Source organism: Ipomoea nil, unplaced genomic scaffold (assembly GCF_001879475.1).
Source record: "Ipomoea nil cultivar Tokyo-kokei standard unplaced genomic scaffold, Asagao_1.1 scaffold2480, whole genome shotgun sequence".
Taxonomy (NCBI): domain Eukaryota; kingdom Viridiplantae; phylum Streptophyta; class Magnoliopsida; order Solanales; family Convolvulaceae; genus Ipomoea; species Ipomoea nil.
In genome coordinates this window covers 1,871,599-1,890,640 of record NW_017618908.1, presented here as the reverse complement: position 1 = coordinate 1,890,640, position 19,042 = coordinate 1,871,599, and the positions used below count along the sequence as shown (strand labels likewise).

Here is a 19,042-nt window from a genome sequence, read left to right as displayed (position 1 = left end):
ACTTGCAAACAACAAACGAGATCAGACTTAGATAAGGAGTAATATAATACTATCTGCTTCAGTATTACAGTATACACCCACCCGCCAGTCGCCAGATCACACATAGATGAGGAAGCTGCGATGCGTGAGCGTTGGCTAATTACACTCGCCACCACCCACTTCAACACACTCCCCCTCTGCCACCGCCCTTTTCGTCTTCCATTGCCGCCGATTCCTTGCTAAAAAAGTTCGTTCCGTGCACCACTTCGCCTCTTGGGAGCTGGGTTGTGTTTGAATGTCGCGTGCTGAATTGAGTATTTTATTTGGGTTTATAGCTTTTTGTAAAACAGCGTAAAACATTCAAAACAAGTGTAAACCATATCTAAATGATAAAACAAGTGAATATGCAATTAAAGTAAATTTCATGAACTTAAACCCAACAAATATGCTCACACGTACTAACACGAGAAATATGTACAAATAGACTCACATCAATCGCACACAAATTTTTGTGTAATATCAAATATATTTGAGATTAAATGCATCTAGATCAATAGGTCTTTCACCTCACTACGCGCGACATTGCCCAAAAAAAAAAAAAAGGTCTTGTGACGGGTGGAATTCCCCCCAACCCATTTTTTTCCTACAAGGACCATTTTACCCTCGTCAAAAAAAGAAAAAAAAATCGAACCCAATTACATTTTTCCGGCTAAAATTGGCAGACAATTTGACCGGCAGGACAAAATCAGTTAATAATTGCATAGTTAAAGGACTAAATTGAAAGTTTTGAAAATCAAGTACTAAAATAAACAACACCCTAATAGTCACATGACCAAAAATACAAGTAATTCTTATTATAAGAGTTAATACCACAAATGATCCTCTGACTATTGGATTAGTACTCCTTTTAGTCCTCAACTTTCAATTCGACCAAAACACGTACATTAACTTTTAGTTTTGACCACAAATAGTCCTTCGTTAAGATTTCTATTAAATAGGTGTTAAATCTAACGATATTATCGTCAAATTAATTAATATAATTATGCTTACGTCTTAGAGAATTATATGACAACATAATTAATTTCAACTATTAATACAAATTAAGTTGTAATAATTATAAAAAAAAAATGAATGTGACAAATCACAGAATAAATTAAAGAAAAATCCATGATTAATGTACGTAATTAGTACATGATTAATTAATGTATATTAATTTAACGGCGGCAGCCTTCAGTTAAGTCTCAGACGAAATGTTTGATCGATTAATGACGAGTGAAAATTATCGATCGGCCATGTATGAACAACCATGAAAATGATGGAAGCAAGAAATTGAGAGGTTTATGGGATTTTTGAAAAATTTTCTTCCAACAAGCCAATTTCTTCTTGACCAAATATTATTGCTTCAAATTTTCTTCTTCACTATTAAAGGTTGGAGCAATATTTGACGAATTCAGCGCAAACAAAAATGTTGTACTTTTGTATCTAAACGAGAATGTTATGCGAATGCATTTGAAATTTAAACCAAACAAATGTATATATGCTTACTGTAAATGTGTAATAGTATCAAAGGTTCTCTTCAAAGGATTGCATATTTGGTAGGTTATTTAGGTATGGCCTATGCTTGTAAATCTCCATGTGTTATAACTCATCAATTTTGTACGCATAATTACGAGAATAAGTTGTATTGCCTTTACTATTTTTATTTAGGAGTATTTATATTCGTTCAATGTTTCAATTATGCTTGTTGGTGAAAAAATTCTAAACATTTTTATTTTATGACCATTATATATATATATATATATATATATATATATATATATATATATATATATATATATATATATATATATATATATTGACGATATTAATTTTAAATTTAACACTTATTTAACAGAAATTTTAACGGATGACTATTTATGGTCAAAAATGAAAGTTAAAGTACATGTTTTGGTTGAATTGAAAGTCGATGACTAAAATAAATACTAACCGAATAGTCAAAGGATCATTTGTGGTATTAACTCTTATTATAACATAAAATAAAATTATCATTTAATTATTTTTGAATTAACTCATACAATCTTTTAACTTCATATATATATTGAGGATTTTTGTATTTATTTTGTCTCATACCTATAAAATGATAGGACCGGACTTACTTTCCTAATTCTTGTGGACTTGAAAAATTCTACTTTCCTAATCCTTGTGAGATTGGAAAATTCCTACTTTTCCTAGGATTGTCGAACGTGATTTTGCGGGGAAAATCTAAGCTTAGTCAAGAAAGGTCGACCTTTCTTTGTTGTCTAATCGAAAGGCTAGGATTTAATCTTGTTGCCAAATAATATAATATATATAGGGTAATAATCTTTAATCAACAATTAGAGTTTAGAAGTCACAAGATCATCAGATAAGTCTTAAATTTTTTTTTATCTTCGATCAGCTTCTTGTTTCAACTGCACCCACCCAGTATTAATCCTCTATCCTCCCACATAAAGACCTAAATCATTATAATTCCCTATTTACACGCATCACATCTCGAAATAGGGGGGAAAATCCAACTGGGGCAGGGGAAATGTTGAGGGGACTAAGACGAGAATTCGGATGAATGATGTTGTTGTCCCATCAAGAAGGCCAAGGCCATTGAAAAGAATGAGTTCGGCAGAGAGGTGGGAGGTAAAACAACTCATGGCTTCGGGTGTCTTAAGTGTTAAGGAGTGTCGTCCTATGTTTGATGAAGAAGATGATAGAATGTTGTATGAAGAAGAAGAAGAAGGTGCGGTTGAGATTGAGTTGAATGAAGATAAACCACCTTTCTTGCAAGGCCAAAGCCAGAGTCTGGATATGTCTCCTGTGAAGATTTTTAAAAATCCTGAAGGTTGTTTGAATCGAGCAGCTGCACTCCAATCTGCTTTGGTAAAGGAAAGGAGAGAAGTAAGGGAGCAGCAACAAAGAATCATGCTTGATTCCATCCCTAAAGATCTAAACAGACCATGGGAGGATCCAATGCCTGAGACAGGTGAGAGGCATCTGGCCCAAGAACTGAGGGGTGTTGGTTTATCATTGTCAGCCTATGATAATGATATGGCAGAGTGGAAGAAGAAAGATGGTTATGGTAAAGCACTTAGTTTTGGACAAAGGTCAAAGCTTTCCATTCAGGAGCAAAGACAGAGTCTACCCATTTACAAGTTGAAGAAAGAATTGGTTCAAGCTGTACATGATAACCAGGTTTTGGTTGTAATTGGAGAGACAGGTTCAGGCAAGACAACCCAGATGACACAGTATCTAGCTGAGGCAGGATATACTACAAGAGGTAAAATTGGATGTACTCAACCGCGTAGAGTGGCTGCAATGTCAGTGGCAAAGAGGGTTTCCCAGGAGTTTGGTTGTCGGTTAGGGGAAGAAGTTGGTTACGCCATTCGTTTCGAGGATTGTACTGGGCCAGAGACTGTGATAAAGTATATGACAGATGGTATGCTATTGAGAGAGATAATAGTGGACGAGAGTTTGTCTCAGTATTCTGTTATAATGCTTGATGAAGCTCATGAGAGAACCATTCATACTGATGTTCTCTTTGGTCTCTTGAAGCAATTACTTAAGAAAAGACCAGACCTTCGGTTGATCGTCACATCTGCAACTTTAGATGCAGAAAAGTTTTCTGGATACTTTTTCAACTGTAACATCTTTACTATCCCAGGGAGAACCTTTCCAGTAGAGATACTTTACACTAAGCAGCCAGAAAGTGACTATCTTGATGCAGCTTTGATAACAGTCTTACAGATTCACTTAACACAACCTGAAGGTGATATCCTTCTTTTCTTGACGGGTCAGGAAGAGATTGATTATGCTTGCCAGTCTCTTTATGAGAGGATTAAAGGTCTGGGTAGTAAGAATGTTCCTGAATTGATTATCTTACCTGTTTATAGTGCCTTGCCTAGTGAAATGCAGTCTAGAATCTTCGAGCCTGCCCCTCCTGGGAAGAGAAAAGTAGTTGTTGCTACAAATATTGCGGAAGCTTCTTTAACAATAGATGGCATTTTTTATGTTATAGATCCTGGTTTTGCTAAGCAAAATGTATATAATCCAAAACAAGGGCTTGATTCATTAGTCATAACGCCTATATCACAAGCCTCAGCGAAGCAAAGAGCTGGGCGTGCTGGACGAACTGGACCAGGAAAGTGTTATCGTCTTTATACCGAGACTGCATTTTACAATGAAATGTCTCCTACAACAATCCCAGAAATTCAGCGTATTAACCTTGGGATGACAGTGCTTAATATGAAAGCTATGGGTATTAATGATCTTTTGTCCTTTGATTTCATGGATCCTCCCTCTCCTCAAGCACTAATATCCGCCATGGAGCAGCTCTTCACTCTAGGAGCTCTCGATGAAGAGGGGCTCTTGACAAAGTTGGGTAGGAAAATGGCTGAATTTCCTTTGGAACCTCCACTGTCCAAAATGCTCCTAGCTAGTGTAGACCTTGGTTGCAGTGATGAGATTTTGACCATCATTGCAATGATTCAGACGGGTAATATTTTTTACCGACCTCGGGAGAAACAAGCACAAGCTGATCAGAAAAGGGCAAAGTTCTTTCAACCAGAAGGTGATCATCTCACACTGCTTGCGGTTTATGAAGCATGGAAAGCCAACAATTTTTCTGGACCGTGGTGCTTTGAAAACTTTGTACAATTACGGTCTTTAAGCGGCGTGCTCAAGATGTCAGAAAACAGCTCCTTTCCATCATGGACAAGTTCAAACTGGATGTTGTGAGTGCTGCAAAAACAAAAAAATTTACCAAGATAAACAAGGCCATAGTTGCAGGTTTCTTTTTCAATGCTGCTAGGAAGGATCCACAAGAAGGAGGGTATAGAACTCTGGTTGAGAACCAGCCAGTTTATATACATCCTAGTAGTGATCTATTTCAAAGGCAACCAGATTGGGTCATTTATCACGAGCTTGTGATGACAACAAAGCAATATATGCGTGAGGTCACGGTGATCGATCCCAAGTGGCTTGTAGAGCTGGCACCCAGATTTTTCAAAGTGGCTAATCCAACTAAATTAAGCAAACGCAAGAGACAGGAGCGCATTGAACCTCTTTACGACAGATATCACGAGCCTAATTCTTGGGGGTTGAGTAAAAGGCGTGCTTAATTGATATGTTCTTCAACAATGCACTTACAATTTTGGAGGATTTTGTCATATTATAATGTGTGAACAATTTAAATGTATGTATTCATATATGTAAATGAGAGCCACTAATGTTAATGTAGTGCATTATTTAGTGTTTTTCTATACTTCATTCACTCCATTCTAATTTTCTTATTTCATTTTCCATTTGTTTGTTTTTACATTCAATTGTTGGTTAGACTGTTCTACTTGTCTCTCTCTTATAATTTATTTTTCTTAACATTGACGACAATGTTGAAAATAACTAACATTGACGACAATGAATTGAACCACATTTTGCAACCCGACGGGGGTTATACTAAGGACTAAGGTGTAGGTATTATATAGATGCATTAGGTTTCCTAACTAAAACAAGCTTTGATGAGGTTTCTAAATCAAAAAATAGTACAATTAAGTCCCATTATTATGTACTCAAAAAAAATCCTATTATTGTCAACGATCTTGGTCTAGTGACACGGAGTGATTCTACCAAACGGAAAGTCAGTGCTTCGATACGTTGAGAAAGTAGTTTATGAATAAATACTACATTGTAACAGTTAGTAATACTAAAAAAAAAAAAAGTCCTATTATTACTTATTCAAGCATACTACATTGTAACAGTTAGTAATACTAAAAAAAAAAGTCCTATTATTACTTATTCAAGCTTTGTTGGGCAGCGATTTAGAGAATCAAATAAAGCATTCTACTATAAAACTTGTGCACTCACTAATAGTTATAGTTAAAGAGTAAAGCATTCTACTATAAAAGTTATGCACTCACTAATAATTATAGTTTTTAACCTAAGGGTATGCGCTTAATCTAACATTTGGTATATCATAGCCAGAGGGTCACATAAATAATGCAAATAAGGTAAATTATCACTAGAAAAAAGCAATTTAAAGCAATATAGGGTTCAACTAATAATGGGTAAAAATATAAGGGAGATCTCAAATGCATGAAACTTGTGAGATGAAGTTCTCTGTGGTACTGTGAGAGCTTCCACCTTCAAGCACTGCCTCTTCTGCTAATCCCTTCCACTTCACAGCATTTTTCCTTAGCATTTTCCCTTTCTCTTCTTCCATTACTTCATGTATGCAACCTTTTATTTCTTCTTTTGTTACAATTCCCTTTTGGTTAGTTTTTGGCCTCACTCCTATCTCCCATACATCCGCTACATACTTGGATATCATCTGCTGATCAGCCCATAGCGGCACTGCTATCATCGGCACCCCGAGCATGAGTGCTTCCAGAACCGAGTTCCATCCACAGTGTGTCGTGAAACACGAGATTGCCCCATGGGACAGAACCTGAAGCTAAGGGCACCATTTCACGATCAGGCCTTTCTCCGATGTCTTGGACTTGAAATCTTTCGGGAGCTTGGTTTCTTCGGATTTCCTGACGACCCACAAGAAGGCAGTCCGTCGCCTTCTCACCGGAGAAGGTGATGGATCTCCTTTTTTTTTTTTTTTTTTTTTTTTTTTTTTAATATGTTTGATTTTTTTTAAAAAAAATAATAATAAATATTACTTTTTGACCACATTTATTAATGATAGTCAAATAGCACTTTGCTATTTGCACAACCTATAAAGTTATTTGACCTATTATATAGGTGGTGCAAATAGCAATCAGTTTAACAACTCTTCAGTTTTCAGCTCCGAGCTTATAACTTTTCAGCTTTCAGCTCCTAGCTTATAGCTTTTCAACTAGTTTGCCAAACAGAGCCCCAGTGTGAGACCCACCACAATTTATACTAATGGTGACAACCACGCGCGTGGCTGTCACCATTGCGCCCAGCGGGTGCGTGCATTGCACGCTCAGGCGCGCCGAGCAATCATAAAGTATTTTTTTTATTATTTTAAAATTTAATTTTTTTTCTTTTTTCTCTTCCCTCTCATCTTATCTTTCCTAATCACTCTTACATTCTCTTTCCTAATTGTATGAAGAAATGGAGAGAGAAATATCGAAATTGACTTAATGAAGCCTCTTTCATTAAATGTTTAGAGAGAGCAGAGAGTATTTTCAACTTGAGCGAGAGAGAGAGAGAGAGAGAGAGGGAGTAGAGGAGAAGAGAGTGGCCTCCCCTTTGCCTTGTGTGGAATGGCCTTTATATAGGTCTGAATATTGACTTTGGCCCGAATTATTTTACCCTGATCTGATTACAAAACGAGAGCATGGAACGTATATGGAGATCAAAGTCGGGGAATATTCTCTATCAAGCCACATATAAGAAAAGAAAAAAACTTGGTCCTGTGAGCTATTGTGTGCAACAGTGTAGGGATTATGTTTAAAGTGGGCAGATCTTTTGTTGGTATTGTCATTTGGTTCTGTCTATTGAGTCACCTAATTTACATCCTTCTAAATGTTTTGTCGGACCAGAATGTGGGGGCTTTAGGGTTGGGAATTCAACATTTTGAAGAAAGAAAAGAAAACAAAAATTACATATACAGGTTTAATTCACTGATTCATACAGTATTTGAGAGAAAAAGAAAAGGCAAAAATTCTCAAAGGCAAAAATTAAGAAATAAAGTGGAACACTTACTATTAGCTATTGCTTCTCTGACAAATAGTATATATGTTTGAATCCCATAAAAGTACTTGATCCAGATAGAACATATTATTCAAAATATTTTATTTTGTACAATATTTTTGAGATATTAAAATTGTATATTTAGATGTTACTATATACTTCCAAAGCAATATATTAACATTGATAAAGACTTTTGACAAAGATAAAAACAAGTTACATGCATGTAGGACAAAATTAGTTATTAACCTTATGTCCTTAAACTACCATCCGTCTATCACATGAAAACAACATGTCAAGTATAATTGTTGACTTGGTAACTTTAATCAAGTTGGTTAAGTAGTTATTAACTTGATCGATAATTTTAAAATTACAAGTTTGATTTAGCTGAACAACTTAATAGTTTTGTAGTCTCTTTACCATCTAAGATTACAGTACAAGACGAGTTTATTTAGAGCACACATTTAAATAGTGATCTGACTACGGGTTTCTCTCTTCCTTCAAAAGAAAGATGGAAGTACAACATTCTTTACATTCAAACCAATTAATTATTTATTCGAGTAAGACAATGGCCCTGTTTGGTAAAAAATTGGTCTATAGGCCAATTTTAGTTTATTTGACCACTATTAATTGTTTGATTTAGTTAAAATATCAATATAAATGTTTGGTTAATTAGCTTTTTGCAATTCCAAAAGGCTAAAATTCAAAAAGCTACTCCAAGTAACTTTTTCAATTAGCTTTTTAAGAAAAGAAATTATATCAAACAGCTATCAGCTAATTTACCAAACACTTTTCTACAATCAGCTACCGTTATCAACTATTTATACCCTCTAATTAACACAATCAACTCATTTTACCAAACAAGACCAATGTATTTGGCTTATTAGTGAATAAATGAAACTTTTATGACTTATAATATGAGAAAATTACACTTTTCGTCCCTGAGTTATAGGGTAATTATAGAATTCAATTTATCACTAAATACTGGTTATAGGGAGTTCTCAAATGGATGAAAGGTGTGAGATAAAGTGCTCTATGGTACTGTGGGAGCTTCCACCTTCAAGCAACGCCTCCTCTGCTAATCCCTTCCACTTCACAGCATTTCTCTTTAGCCTTTTCCCTTTCTCTTCTTCCATTACTTCATGTATGCAAGCTTGTATTTCTATTTTCGTTACAATTCCCTTTTGGTTAGCTTTTGGCCTCACTCCTATCTCCCATACATCCACAACATACTTGGCGTTCATCGGCTGATCAGCCCATTGAGGCACCACTATCATCGGCACCCCGAGCGTGAGCGCTTCCAGGGCCGAGTTCCATCCACAGTGTGTCATGAAACACGCGATTGCCCCGTGGGACAGAACCTGGAGCTGAGGACACCATTTCACGACCAGACCTTTTTCTGATATCTTGGACTTGAAATCTTTAGGGAGCTTGGTTTCTTCGGATTCCCTGACGACCCACAAGAAGTAGTGGTTGCTCTGAGCCAATGCGGTTGCGATTTCTGCCATTTGTTGTTGTGTTAGGCTGGCGATGCTGCCAAATGATACGTAGACCACCGAGTTGGACTGCCTCATACTTAGCCAATCCATGCAGGCTTGTGAGTGGGGCTTGAAGAAGCTGATTCTGTGGTCTTCTTCTTTGCTGTCTTTAAGGTACATTGAAGGAACCAATGGTCCTATGGTTTTTACTGCCCATTTGCTTCTCATCCATTTCAGTATCTGTCAAGTTAAATATATACATTATGCTTTGATTGATCATTTTCTCACCGTGTCACCATCAACTATTACTCCAAGCAAAGATATAAAACATATCAGTAACAACCTAACCATCCAAGCTGATTTGATAAGATTGTTAAATTATCGTAATCTTATTAAATTTAATTTATACTTTCTCAATTTTTTTATTCCAAAAAAATGTCTCCACTACTGAGTTTTAACTTGTGACCACCCATTTAGAATGATAATAGAGATATTATCACACTAGTTAGTAATTGACAATTATGTTTAAGACTTTTAATTTGCTTATTTACTCACATTTTATCTTATTCCACTTAATGTTGTTGGCCAGAGAAGATCATTAGCCAATGGCTTCATTCATGGACTCATCACGTGAAGTGAAAAGACAAAAAAAAAAAAAAAAAAAACGGCCACAGTTATGCCGCGCATGCTGACAAATTATTGTATGGACCATGGTCCCCACAATGTTATGTGGACCATAACAAAAAGTACATTTTTAATATATTAAATGTACATTATTTTTGTACTGAGTGTACATTAAAATAATGTACACTTAGTACAAAAATAATATACATCTCCTGAATACAATGTACATTATTTTTGTATTGAATGTACATTATTTTACAATATACAAAATATGGTCCATACAATTTGTGTGGACCATGGTCCACACAATAATGATTGGCGCATGCGGCATGGTGGCCACAGAGTTTGGGCTCAGTTTGTTTCATTTTGTTTGCATTATTATTTTGTTTGGTGTGTTGCTTAACAAATAATTTCAACTTAATTAAGAGTCACAGTTATGCCACTAAACCACAGTTATGCCACTAGACCACAAGTCTTTGGCTGCTTTACATGGTTGAATTATTTAATTATTTGCAAGAAACAAGAAACTAGAGTGCTTGTCTATCATATCACCCAAAAAAAAAAAAAAAAAAAAAAAAAAAAAAAAAAAACAATATCAACCAAGAAATTAAAAGCAAAAATCAAGTTTTTTTAGAAGAAATATAATAATATATGTGAATTTAATTTGATGAATTAATTACCTTTTCTTCCAACTTGTCGAAACTATTGAAGAAGATCCAATCCACTTGATCGATGTTCAAGAACTGATTGGTAAGGAGAGACTGAACCTGCTGAGAATCATCGTTGAAGTTGCAAGGCAAATCATTGGTCCCCATGAGCGGCATGGCCGGGAAAGACAGCACGCCGGCGTTTGGCGAATTTTCCGACGGGATTTCCACGTCGCCGTGGAATATATGATAGTAAACGGCGCAGACGCAGCAAGGTTGAGTGAACAGCGCAGCGCCCTGTAACCCAAATCCTTTTGCCAACCCCAGAATCCATGGCAGAATCGAATCATACAAAACCACTTTGGGTGTTATTCCACCTGACGCTTTTTGCTTCTCGATAACCTGTGGTAAGCCCTGGGAAAAAGTTGCTTGGAACTGAGCAAAAGTTGTCTCCGTGTTCTGCGGCGTGTCGGCGCCGCCGCCTTCGGGGATGACGTCGGGAATGAGCTCCACCTCGATCAAGGAGGCGGTGCCGGTCGGAATTTGGAGGGATTTGCTTGCGCTTTCCGTGAGGACGAGTGTGACCTTCACGCCGCCTTTGGTGGCTAAGTGTGTGCAGAACTGGACCATTGGGTTCAGGCGGCCTTGCACCGGGAAGGGAACGGCGAGAATGTTTACGCTTTCGCTGGACATCTCTTGTTACCGGAGTTTGGCGTCTTCGCCGGAAACGAGCTGAGCTGAGCTTCACCTCAATCAAGGCGTTGGGCGGAGTTTGAATGGGTTCGCTTGCGTCTCTGGTGAAGATTAGTACTTATGTGGCTTTGAGCTGAGCTTAAAAGGGCAGTATACCCTCATATAAGAAAAGACAAAACTGTCCGGCACGGGAGAGACCAATGTTTGAATTTTGGTGGCAGAAGTGTGGGGATTATGTTTAAAGTTAACAGATCTTTTGTCTGCACCGACAATTGGTTCTGTCTGTTGAGCCAAGTCACCATGATTTACATTATCAGCTTCTAAATGCTATGTTAGGGCAGAATGTAGGAATCTTTGGGATTCGGACAATATTCGAGAGAAGAAGAAAAGAAAAATTAGGAATAAAAGTGAAACATTTATTATTACCTGTTGCTTCTTTGATATGTTTGAATTATCCCATAAAAGTACTTGATCTAGATGGAACATATTATTCAAAATATTTTATTTTGTACAACATTTTTGAGATATTAAAATTGTATAGTTAGATGTTATTATCTACTTTCAAAATAATTATTAACATTGATAAGAGCATCCTCAATAATTGGAGATTTTACCCCAGATTTTTATGGGCCCCAACATCCATCTCATCATCCATTATCTCACCCAATCACAAAATCTATTCTTCCCATTAATTTTAAACTTTTTCACAACTTTTTGTGGATCCACCATTTTATCTCCATATTTTAATTATTTCTTTATTTATTTGATTTATAAATTTATAATAAAAATAAATGAATTGCATACGTAAAAATTGCAAGCTTTCATTTCTAAACTTATAATTAAAATAAACATAGTAAATAAAATAAAAAAAAAATAGAAACTGGGAGTAGAATGTGTGAAAGATGTTCTATTTATTTTTTTGAGAATAAAATAATAATTATTAACAAAAAAAATAAAAAATAAATCTACTGTGTGCCGTTGCAAATTGCAACGGCACAAATTAAAATGGCCGAAAATGGCCAAAAGTAATTAATTTCACAGTGGCCGCCAGTTGGTGGCCACTCTGAAACGCCCTGGCTGGCGTGTGTAATACACGCGCCTGCTAGGTTGAAGGGTGAGACGCATCTGCGTATCTCACCCTTTATTTATTTTATTTATTCTTTTTTTTAAAAAAAAATTATGACATGAATTTTTATTTTGCAGGAAAAAGATTTGCAGAAAATTTGGCTTTTCCATTTGTCAAAATCCAACACAAGCAAATTTTACAATTCTAAAATGTGGCAAGATCCCCCAATAAGGGATGCCTTAAGGACTTTTGACAAAAATCAAAACAAGTTACAATGTTACATGCGTGTAGGACAAAATTAGCTATTGTCCTTAAACTACCATATATATCCGTCTATCATATGAAAACAACGGGTCAAGTATAATTGTTCACTAGGTAAGTTTAGTCAAGTTGGTCAAATTATTAAGTTGATAATTATAAAGTTATAACTTTGACCTACTTAAGGCACAACTTTAAGTATAGTTGAGCAGCTTAATACTCCTTGTAAATTTTTGTCAGTTAAAATTACAGATGGGACTTTTTTAAGACACACCTTTAAATAGTGACTGCGAGTTTCTCTTTTCCCACAAAAGAAAGAAGTACAACGTTCTTTCCATTCAAACAAGTTAATTATTTATTATTCGAGTAAGAGTGTTTGGCTTATTAGTGAAAAAACGAAAACCTTTATGATTTATAATATCAAAAAATTGTACATTTTGTCCCTAAGTTATAAAATAATTGTAGAATTCATTTTCAAGTGTTAGTCAGGCTCACTTTTCATTCCTGAGTTATTATTGACATTATGTTGTTGCACTTTTCATCCCTTTGCTAATAAAACATTAGCTATGAAATGACAAAAAGTGCACCACCAATGATAATTTAGGGACGAAAAGTGAGAATGACCAACACTCACTCAGGGACCAATACTACAATTAACTTATAACTTAGGGACGAAAAACACTATTTTCCCAACATAATTTTTTTAATTTTGGTAATTTAATACAAATTGAGACGTTTGATGGGTGTTCTCAAATTTTGATAATTTTATACATGTTGTGAATTGTGAATTTAATACATATATGATAAAATTTTATCTTTAAATCTAGTTGAAATATAAGGGACGGATCGGAGTTCTCAAATGGATGAAAGGTGTGAGATGAAGTGCTCTGTGGTACTGTGAGAGCTTCCACCTTCAAGCAATGCCTCCTCTGCTAATCCCTTCCACTTAACAGCATTTCTCTTTAGCCTTTTCCCTTTCTCTTCTTCCATTACTTCATGTATGCAAGCTTTGATTTCTTCTTTTGTTACAATTCCCTTTTGGTTAGCTTTTGGCCTCACTCCTGTCTCCCATACATCCACAACATACTTGGCGTTCATCTGCTGATCAGCCCACTGGGGCACCGCTATCATCGGCACCCCGAGCGTGAGTGCTTCCAGGGCCGAGTTCCATCCACAGTGTGTCATGAAACACGCGATTGTCCCGTGGGACAGGACCTGAAGCTGAGGGCACCATTTCACGATCAGACCTTTCTCCGATGTTTCGGACTTGAAATCTTTGGGGAGCTTGTTTTCTTCGGATTCCCGGACGACCCACAAGAAGTAGTGGTTGCTCTCAGCCAATGCGGTTGCGATTTCTGCCATTTGTTGTTCTGTTAGGCAGGCGATGCTGCCAAATGATACGTAGACCACCGAGTTGGACTGCCTCATACTTAGCCAATCCATGCAGGCTTGTGAGTGGGGCTTGAAGAAGCTGATTCTGTGGTCTTCTTCTTTGCTGTCTTTAAGGTACATTGAAGGAATCAATGGTCCTATGGTTTTTACTGACCATTTGCTTCTCATCCATTTCAGTATCTGTCAAGTTAAAAGTGTGTGTATGTATAGAGAGACATTATTAATCGTTAAATATATACACTATGATGGCAAATTATATCGTGCACCGCGGTGCATTCAAAACGACGTCGTTTTGTTAAATGAAAAGAAACGGCATTCGTTTTCCGCCGTTCCGCACCCTTTCGCAAAAAGTAACTCTGTTATTCAGTTTCATTTTGTATACACTGCAGTTTCAGTTCAACACAATTACAATTTAATTTCGATATAACTACAGTTTCATTCGATATTTATAGACTCAAATATGTGAAAATGTTATTTAATTTTATTTTATATACACTATATTTTTATTAAAACACAACTACATGATCATTTTGATATAATTACAGCTTCATTGTACAATATACACTCAAATATGTGAAATGTTATTCTGTTTCATTTTATATACACTACAGTTTCATTTCACCACAACTACAGTATCATTTGATATAACTGCAGTTTCATTTGTTGTGAGGCAGTATCGGTTTAGATATACTGTATTATCAGTTGGTGTTTAATACACCAAACATGCAAACTCTGTTAACGGTAACGACGCCGTTTTTTACATGCACCATGGTCTACGATATAACGAGTGCAGTATGATTTGATTGATCATTTTCTCATGATATGAACTCACCAATGGGTGGATGGCAATACTAATTATCAATTTTATATACCGAGTTGGGGGTCTAAATTATATATCTACAATTAACAAATTATGTAACTATTACAATTAATATAATATATATTTTTAGTTTATTTATAGGTCCATAATCGGTTAAGAAGAGAAAATTTTAATTTTGGTCCTACGATTATAGGGGTCTTGTTAATTTCAGTCCCTGACTTTTAAAAGTGTCAATTTAGTACCTTAACTATGTAATTTTTGTCAATTTTGGTCACTCCGGCCAAATTTCCGGCCAAAAGTGATCGGAAAATTTTAATGTATAAAATTTTGAGGGCAATTTAGTCATTTGCTATTCTTTTTTTCTTCTTCTCCGTTTCTTCTCTTCTACGCGGCCGGAAAGTTTTGGCTAAAATTTGTTGAAGCTTATACGCCATTTTCAATCACCGAAAGAGCATCATAATTAAGCCTATAATTAGTGTCATGCTTATGCACTAACCTCAATAATTACCAGGAGAAATTTCAACGCCACCAATTGGCCACCGCCGCGCCACAAATTAATTCGCCAAACAGAGCTCTGGGCGAAGAGATTGAATCCTTCCTCTTAAGAATTCGCCATCTTTTTATCATTGATGAATAAATAAATAAATAACTTAGGTAAACTCAGAGTTCAACATTCTCTTCCTTAATCGGCAATTCAATTATGTGATTTTGTTTTGGGTGCATTTAGCATGCTTTTGTCTTCAGAACATTCCTCAGATTCATAGATCGTAAGGTATGTGACGAAGTGGCGGTTCGGATGAGTTTGGTCCTCTCTTCTTTCCAAAGCCAACAACGGCAGTGACGGAGCGGCGGTTGTATTGCATACATGCAATTGGGTGATCATTGTTGCAATCAAAGAAGTCGGAAATGTTAAGGTTGCCGTCGGTCATAATCTCTACTATATTATAGTATATTTGTTGTCTGATTGTGCTTATTTTTGTTGTCTAGTTTCTTGAACTATATGCCACCGCCCCTTCGCGATTGCCGTTGTTGGCTTTGGAAAGAAGGGAGGACCAAACTCATTCGAATAGGGGAGAAGAAGGACCACGGCGGCAGCTTCAAGAACGGAGGAAGAAATGATCGTCGGAAACTGGAGAGAAGAGATAAATCCGTAGGAGAAGAAAGAAAACAGAAGTAAAATAACTAAATTGCCCTCAAAATTTTATACATTAAAATTTTCCGGTCACTTTTGGCCGGCAATTTGGCCGGAGTGACCAAAATTGACAAAAATTATATAGTTAAGGTACTAAATTAACACTTTTGAAAGTTGGGGACTAAAATTAACAAGACCCCTATAGTCATAGGACCAAAATTGAAATTTTCTCCGATTAAGAATATATATAATTAATATGTTAACCGTATTACATAATCTAAATGTTGGATTAGACAAAGGTCTACAATACAAGGTGGATCAGGGTTCACTCTGCAAGGTGGAACTTGGTCCTAAATTGTGTATTTTTAGCATTGAAATAGTGATAATTTAGAATATAAATTGTGTTTGTAAGTTTTGAGAATTTATGAATACAAATATACAATACAGGGTCATTACAAATTGTGAATTTTTAAAAGATAAATTATGAATATTTAGTATATAAATTTGTGTATCTTTGAGCCTCAGTTCACCTTACAAGGTAGACTCGGGTCTAAAGAATAATTTGTCAAATTTGGAAATTCATTTTTTAACGGAAATGCGGTTTTGGACCACTTTCTGCATCAATGAACATGCCTAATTAGCGTAAATGATTTGCATTTTCTTTTTTGGGTGTGCTGCTTAATATGGTTTAATCCTTCAATTATTTGCAAGAAACAAGAAACCAGAGTGCTAGTCTATCGGCTATCACCCAAAAAAAAAAAAAAACAAAAACAAAAACAAAAACAAAAACAAAAAAATCAACCATGAAACTAAAAAGAAAAATCAAGTTTTTTTTAAGAAGAAATAAAATATGTGAATTTGATGAATTAATTACCTTTTCTTCCAACTTGTCGAAAGTATTGAAGAAGATCCAATCCACTTGATCGATGTTCAAGAACTGATTGGTAAGGAGAGACTGAACTTGCTGAGAATCATCTTTGAAGTAGCAGAAATAAGGCAAATCATTGGTCCCCATGAGCGGCATGGCCGGGAAAGACAGCACGGCGGCGTTCGGCGAATTTTCCGACGGGATTTCCACGTCGCCGTGGAATATATGATAGTAAACGGCGCAGACGCAGCAAGGTTGAGTGAACAGCGCAGCGCCCTGTAACCCAAATCCTTTTGCCAAGCCCAGAATCCATGGCAGAATCGAATCATACAACACCACTTTGGGTGTTATTCCACCTGACGCTTTTCGCTTCTCGATAACCTGTGGTATTCCCTGGGAAAAAGTTGCTCGGAGCAGAGCAATATATGTCTCCGTGTTCTGCGGCGTGTCGCCGCCGCCGCCGCCTTCGGGGATGACGTCGGGAATGAGCTCCACCTCGATCAAGGAGGCGGTGCCGGTCGGAATTTGGAGGGATTTGCTTGCGCTTTCCGTGAGGACGAGTGTGATCTTGACGCCGCCTTTGGTGGCTAAGTGTGTGCAGAACTGGACCATTGGGTTCAGGTGGCCTTGCGCCGGGAAGGGAACGGCGAGTATGTTTACGCTTTCGCTGGACATCTCTTGTTACCGGAGTTTGGCGTCTTCGCCGGAGATGATTCCGGAAACGAGCTGAGCTGAGCTGAGCTTGAATGGGTTCGCTTGCGTCTCTGGTGAAGATCAGTATGTACTTACGTGGCTTTGAGCTGATGAGCTTATATAAGAAAAGACAAAAATGCTCATTCCGTTCAATGGTTCAATAGGTAATATTTAAACGAAGAAACCAATGTTTGAATCTTGGTGGGCGGCAGTGTGGATGTTCAAAGTGAACCGATTCCTTATCTATATTTGACTCTGTTGCTAAGCCAAGTCACCCTGATTTACATGGCAAATTATTGTGTGGACCATGGTCCATATAATGTTACGTGGACCATAACAAAAAGAACATTTTTAATATACTAAATATACATTATTTTTGTATTGAATATACATTATACAATATAATGTACACTCAGTATAAAAATAATGTACATCCCCTGTATATAATGTACATTATTTTTGTATTGAATGTACATTATTTTACAGTATACAAAATATGGTCCATACAACTTGTGTAAACCATGATCTACACAATAATAATTGGATTTACATCATGAGCTTCCAAATGCTCTATTAGGGAAGGATATAGAGGCCTTTCGGATTCAGATAATATTTGCGAGAAGAAGGAAACAAAAATTAGGAATTAAAGTGAAACATTTATTATTCGCTTTTGCTTCTCTGATATGTTTGAATTATCCTATAAAAGTACTTGATCTAGATAGAACATATTATTCAAAATATTTTATTTTGTACAACATTTTTGAGATATTAAAATTGTATAGTTAGATGTTACTATCTACTTTCAAAATAATATATTAACATTCATAAGGACTTTTGACAAAAATCAAAAGAATTAATTTCACTTTTGGTCCCACGACTTTTGATGTTCTATCACTTTTGGTGCACAACTTTAAAATTTTTTAATTTTGGTGCCTAACTTTATTATTTTTATCAATTTTGGTCCTTTCGGCCAAATTGACAGTGAAATGTTGTTGGATATTATATTGTTAGGGGTAAAATCGTCATCCCAAGGAAACATCTTCAATATCTAAACAAAATCACCGTAAAATCATATCTATAGGTGTTTGATGATGAGAATAATGGGGAAGATGGGCAGAAACCAGACAGATCTATGGGATTTATAGTTTCGACCATTGGCAAACTCTTCTTTTCCTCTTAATATGATTTTTCTTTTGTTTAAATATTGAAGATCTTTCCATGGGATGACGATTTTGCCCCTAAAATATAAAATCTGGAAATATTTTACCGTCAATTTGGCTAGAAGGACCTAAACTGATAAAAATAACAAAGTTAGGCACCAAAATTGAAAAAATTTAAAGTTGTGCACCAAAAGTGATAAGAACTCAAAAGTCGTGGGACCAAAAGTGAAATTAATTCAAAATCAAAACAAGTTACAGGGTCGTATTTTAAGTTTTTGTGGCCCTGTTTTGGTAAATAAATGTGGCCCTATGTACCAAAAGTATAATTTTTAAAACCAATACAAGCAAGTTTCGAACCTCTGACCTCCAAGTTAAAATACAATAAATACACATTCTTACCAACTCTTCATGTAACCTTTTAAGCTTAATTAAAAACTTTTGATTTTTATTTCGAAACTAGTTAGGTAAAAATTAAATATTGGACCTCTAAAATTGGAGGTCCTGTGCGGTAGCACAGCCTAAAATCCAGCCCTGACAAGTTACAAT

At 36.1% G+C, this 19,042-nt stretch overlaps 3 protein-coding genes across 6 annotated transcripts; 1 reads left to right on the top strand and 2 right to left on the bottom strand.

Moving 5' to 3' along the window:
- Positions 1 to 2,577: 2,577 nt before the first annotated feature.
- Positions 2,578 to 5,146, top strand: LOC109152725 (probable pre-mRNA-splicing factor ATP-dependent RNA helicase DEAH5). The gene is made up of 2 exons (XM_019300375.1): positions 2,578 to 4,599; positions 4,677 to 5,146. Exons 1-2 carry the CDS (start codon positions 2,578 to 2,580, stop codon positions 5,124 to 5,126), a joined length of 2,472 nt encoding a protein of 823 aa, XP_019155920.1. The 3' UTR covers positions 5,127 to 5,146.
- A 3,410-nt stretch (positions 5,147 to 8,556) lies between these two features.
- Positions 8,557 to 17,401, bottom strand: LOC109153104 (UDP-glycosyltransferase 74E1-like). 4 transcript variants are annotated; one of them, XM_019300878.1, is made up of 4 exons: positions 16,818 to 16,831; positions 12,178 to 12,180; positions 10,448 to 11,146; positions 8,557 to 9,383 (listed from the first exon to the last, which is right to left on the bottom strand). In XM_019300878.1, exons 3-4 carry the CDS (start codon positions 11,105 to 11,107, stop codon positions 8,667 to 8,669), a joined length of 1,377 nt encoding a protein of 458 aa, XP_019156423.1. In that variant the 5' UTR covers positions 11,108 to 11,146; positions 12,178 to 12,180; positions 16,818 to 16,831; the 3' UTR covers positions 8,557 to 8,666. The 4 variants fall into 4 exon arrangements, with proteins under 4 accessions (XP_019156423.1, XP_019156424.1, XP_019156425.1 ...); XM_019300879.1 differs by lacking the exons at positions 12,178 to 12,180; positions 16,818 to 16,831 and adding an exon at positions 17,319 to 17,401 and having other exon boundaries at positions 10,448 to 11,107; XM_019300880.1 differs by lacking the exons at positions 12,178 to 12,180; positions 16,818 to 16,831 and having other exon boundaries at positions 8,557 to 9,128; positions 9,324 to 9,383; positions 10,448 to 11,224.
- Positions 13,272 to 17,341, bottom strand: LOC109153103 (UDP-glycosyltransferase 74E2-like). Its single transcript, XM_019300876.1, has 2 exons — positions 16,650 to 17,341; positions 13,272 to 14,003 (listed from the first exon to the last, which is right to left on the bottom strand). Exons 1-2 carry the CDS (start codon positions 17,316 to 17,318, stop codon positions 13,287 to 13,289), a joined length of 1,386 nt encoding a protein of 461 aa, XP_019156421.1. The 5' UTR covers positions 17,319 to 17,341; the 3' UTR covers positions 13,272 to 13,286.
- Positions 17,402 to 19,042: the final 1,641 nt, after the last annotated feature.